This window comes from Nematolebias whitei, chromosome 16, assembly GCF_014905685.2.
Source record: "Nematolebias whitei isolate Nwh7 chromosome 16, NemWhi1, whole genome shotgun sequence".
Classification (NCBI taxonomy): domain Eukaryota; kingdom Metazoa; phylum Chordata; class Actinopteri; order Cyprinodontiformes; family Rivulidae; genus Nematolebias; species Nematolebias whitei.
The window spans coordinates 18,575,347-18,579,775 of NC_056513.1; the positions used below are offsets into that span (position 1 = coordinate 18,575,347).

At 38.7% G+C, this 4,429-nt stretch overlaps 1 protein-coding gene across 1 annotated transcript; it reads left to right on the forward strand.

Moving 5' to 3' along the window:
* The first annotated feature begins 754 nt into the window (after window positions 1-754).
* LOC119422916 (piggyBac transposable element-derived protein 4-like) lies at window positions 755-3,057 on the forward strand. The gene has a single exon (XM_037690329.1). The coding sequence runs from the start codon at window positions 1,016-1,018 to the stop codon at window positions 2,786-2,788; it is 1,773 nt and encodes a 590-aa protein (XP_037546257.1). The 5' UTR covers window positions 755-1,015; the 3' UTR covers window positions 2,789-3,057.
* The last annotated feature ends 1,372 nt before the right edge of the window (window positions 3,058-4,429 follow it).

Below are 4,429 nucleotides of genomic sequence, written 5' to 3' on the forward strand. Positions count from 1 at the left end.
ATTTATTTCTTATTTATTTTGCAGTTCACTTCTTTTCCCAGCACTTTTATTTTTTGTTAGTGTTATTGATAATTAAATTAAAATTTATTTTTTTATTAATTTCGCTATGAGTTGCAATGTTTATTTGTTTTCTATTCTGTGTTTCTCTCCTATTGCTAACTAATGTTTTTGTCGTTTTGAATAAATTTAGGATTACAGTATTATCTACACTTTGTATCAACAGTACTAAAACTGTATTTAAATGGACTAAATTGTAAAAAAAGTAAAAATTAATTAATTAATTTTAAAAAATCCTTAATACCGGTTATAAGGTTAAAGGTTACATAGGTTATGTAGGGTAAATAGGCAAGTTAAACTGCATTTCAATGTTTTTGTTAATTTTGTTGTAGACTGAATTTTTTTTTTTCAATTTATTTCTAATTATTTTTTCAGTTCTCCAAGCACTTTACGTTATTGTTATTGGAAATAGAATTGAATGGTCAAATTTCTAAAGTAAGCTGTATTTTTTTTTATTAATTTCCTATAATTTACTAAACTTTTAATTGTTTTGAAGAAAAAACTTCAGGATTTTAGTGTTATTATAGTTCATTGTTGCACAGTAAGTGTTTCAAATTTGTATTTGAAATAAATGGTGCATATTTTGTAATTATGGTTTTGTTTTTGTTTTTAACCCTTGTGTTATGTTAAGGGTCAATTTGACCCGTTTCAATTTTTGTGTTGATCAAAGTGCAGGTTATCCTTTCTTTTTTTCCATGAAATGTTGTGACTTTTTCTCCTCTAGGGTCATGAACTTCTATGTAAAATCTGGACTCTTTGATGTGTTGTTAAATGTCTGCACACAGTTTGTATACAAAGATGATGTTGCGGGTCATTTTGACCCGCACACAGAGTAGCTGTTAAAAATCCAAAAAAAAAGTCTTTGATGTACTTCATTTTGATTGCCTCTGAATAAACATTCAGAACCAGGTGTGTGTGGAAGAGGGACTTTCTCTCCCCTGTCCTTGTCACTGTTTCCATGCCCGTTCTTGGAGAAACACCAAAAATGAGCTCCAGACGATTTACAGCTGAAGAAGCTTTTTCGCAGCTTATGAACTGGGATAGTGATGTAGAGGAAGAGGTTTCAGAGACAGAGGATCCTTCAGAGCCAGAGGACAATGCCATTGATGATCCAGATTTTCAATTTTCCCATGATGAGGAGGATTCAGAGGACGAGTCTGCAGGTGTCCCTTCTTCAGATGAAAACCAAGAAATGCAACAATCGTCATCCACAGAGGGGACATGGACATCTAAAGATGGTAAAATAAAATGGTCAACATCACCACACCAAAGCCAAGGTAGATTGTCATCTTGTAATGTCATCAAAATGATTCCTGGTCCTACAAGATTTGCTGTCACAAGAGTTGATGATATTGAATCAGCATTTCAGCTCTTCATATCCCCACCCATAGAGAAGATAATCCTCAACATGACCAACTTGGAGGGGAAGCGTGTCTTTCAAGAGAAATGGAAGCCACTGGATCCGACTGACTTGCATGCTTACATTGGAATCCTGGTGTTAGCTGGCGTATACAGGTCAAAGGGTGAAGCAACTGCAAGTTTATGGAATGAAGAGAATGGAAGGCCAATCTTCCGAGCAACAATGTCTTTGGAGACATTTCACATGATCTCTCGTGTGATCCGATTTGACAACCGTGACACCAGAGCTGATCGACGTGAGAGAGACAAACTTGCAGCAATCAGAGATGTCTGGAATAAATGGGTCGAAATCCTGCCTTTATTGTATAATCCTGGCCCCCATGTTACTGTCGATGAGCGCCTCGTTCCATTCAGAGGACGCTGTCCATTCCGACAGTATATGCCAAACAAGCCTGCGAAATATGGCATCAAAATGTGGGCAGCCTGTGATGCAAAATCCAGTTATGTTTGGAACCTGCAAGTATATACTGGAAAGCCACCTGGAGGAAGACCTGAGAAGAATCAGGGAATGCGTGTGGTTTTGGAGATGACTGAAGGGCTGCAAGGTCATAACATTACATGTGACAACTTCTTTACATCCTACCGTCTTGGAGATGAACTTCAGAAGAGAAAGCTGACTATGTTGGGAACAGTCAGAAAAAATAAGCCAGAACTTCCCAGTGAGATTCTGAAGATGCAAGGAAGACCTCTGCATTCCTCAAAATTTGCTTTCACAGAGAAAACAACACTTGTTTCTTACTGCCCAAAAAGAAACAAGAATGTTCTTGTGATGAGCACAATGCACAAAGACGCATCTCTGAGCACACGAGAGGACATGAAACCGCAAATGATTCTGGATTACAACTCCACAAAAGGGGGAGTTGACAATCTTGACAAAGTCACAGCAACATATAGTTGTCAGCGCAAGACTGCCCGTTGGCCTTTGGTGGTTTTCTACAACATTTTGGATGTGTCTGCTTACAATGCCTATGTGCTGTGGATTGAGATCAACCAGCAGTGGAATGCCAGCAAACTGTACCGACGTCGACTTTTCCTGGAAGAACTAGGCAAAGCACTCGTCACTCCAAAGATCCAGAACCGGGTCAGGCCAGCTAGATCCCCAGCAGCTGCTGCTGTCATCGCAAAGGTCCAGGGCAGGGCATCTGACCAACCCACAATGGATCCTTTGGATACAGGTACAAAGAAACGCAAAAGATGCCAAGTCTGTCCCTCTCGAGATGACAGTAAAACAACTACCTCTTGTGTGAGATGCAAGAAATACATCTGCAAAAAGCACATAGTCACATTCTGTCCATCATGTGGGGAACGCTGAAAATGTTGACTGTCAAAAACCCGAGAAAATGCGGCAAGTTAAATGCAAAAAAAAAAAGGGTTCGTGAAGAGGGAAAAATTGAAATCAGGAGTTCTTTAATATAGTGTTGGAAGTGTATATCTCTACTTCTCATCTCTTCTAAATATTTGTATAATCTAAAATAAAGTTCTTATTGGTTTAACTTCATTTTATGACTGTTTTGAGTGGATTTACACAATGCGGGTCAAAATGACCCGCAACATAATAAACGTATTTTTTTCTCAACATAATACAAGGGTTAAGCCAAATGAATCTGTGTTCTTGTTCATGACCTTTAGTCAATGATTAGACTACTAGTTAAGTTAGGCTAAGTTAGGCTACTGATCTTAGTTTACTTTGGAGTATCTTTGCCACCTACTGACATTTCTTGGTATTGCTGTCGTAGCTGTAGTATCCGTATGCTGTAACTGTGCATTAGCTACTAAAGCTGTAAAAATGCTTTTGTCATCAAAAAAGCACAGCTGCCTTTGTTGCAACAATGGTAACTGGGATGGACTTACTGTATATACAGTAGCGCCTTTCTATCTAATCAAGATACTCAAAGCAATTTACGACACCATCTGTGCCCTCATTTACCCATTCATACAGCACTCTACTAGATCTCTACAAAGATAATTTGTATCTATAAAGACTAATCAGTGCTTTAGATCACATTCATACACTGATGGGACACACATCGGAGGCAATGAGGGGTTCAGTGTCTTATCCAGGGACACTTCAAAATGTGTCTGCTGTTGGAATCGCGCCCCCAACACTACCATTGGAGGAGGACTGATCTTGCCACTCAGCCACAGCTACCCACGGTAATGTATGGATAAACAGGGCTATACACAAAAGGCTTTTTGCATATCTGGGCCCAGGAGTCCACAAGAGCATAAACTGCCCATGAGTTAAAAAGGTTATTTTCCTATGATATATGTTATGTGTTACAAGTGTGTCCCATACATAGCACCCCTCACCTCATGTCCATCTCCTCGGCATGGAAACCAGTTCCGTTAATAAATGGCATTCGGCTGACACCACCGCCACTTAACTTTTCATTGAACCTTGGTGGGGCATCGACTCAGTGGTCATCTTCCAAATAAATGTCAGTTACTGCACACACGATACTGCAGGTTTCAACATCTCCTTATTACACATGGAATATATCTCTAAAGGTATATGCCACATGCACTTAATTCTGGTTGACTTTTGCCTTACACAGCAAAAATATTACTTTTATAACTTATTTAAGTTGACTTTCTCCATCTTTGTCTAAAAAAAAGATGTAACATCATTTACCTATGGCTGTTTATCCATTACTGACAGCTAGAAGTCTGCAAAGTCCTGACAGAGCAATCAGCAGTGCAGTGTGTCTAATTAGAACAACTTGAAAAGCCTCATTGCTAACATTATAATCATGCAAAGCAAGTCCATGAGAATCATTTCACAGCTCAGCCCAGAAAAACTGAGAATGTTTTCATGATTGAATTGCTATGGAGTGAATGAATTGTGGTTTAACAAGACTGAAACGTGTACTGATTGTTTCATGGTGCATTGCCTTTATTATCCCAATATAGGTTTCATTTCATTAGTATGGTGTGTGGGGGGTGGGGAATTATG

Excerpts from the sequence above, each read along its gene's own strand:
- LOC119422916 (XM_037690329.1), top strand. The coding sequence starts at position 1,016 with ATGCCCGTTCTTGGAGAAACACCAAAAATGAGCTCCAGACGATTTACA.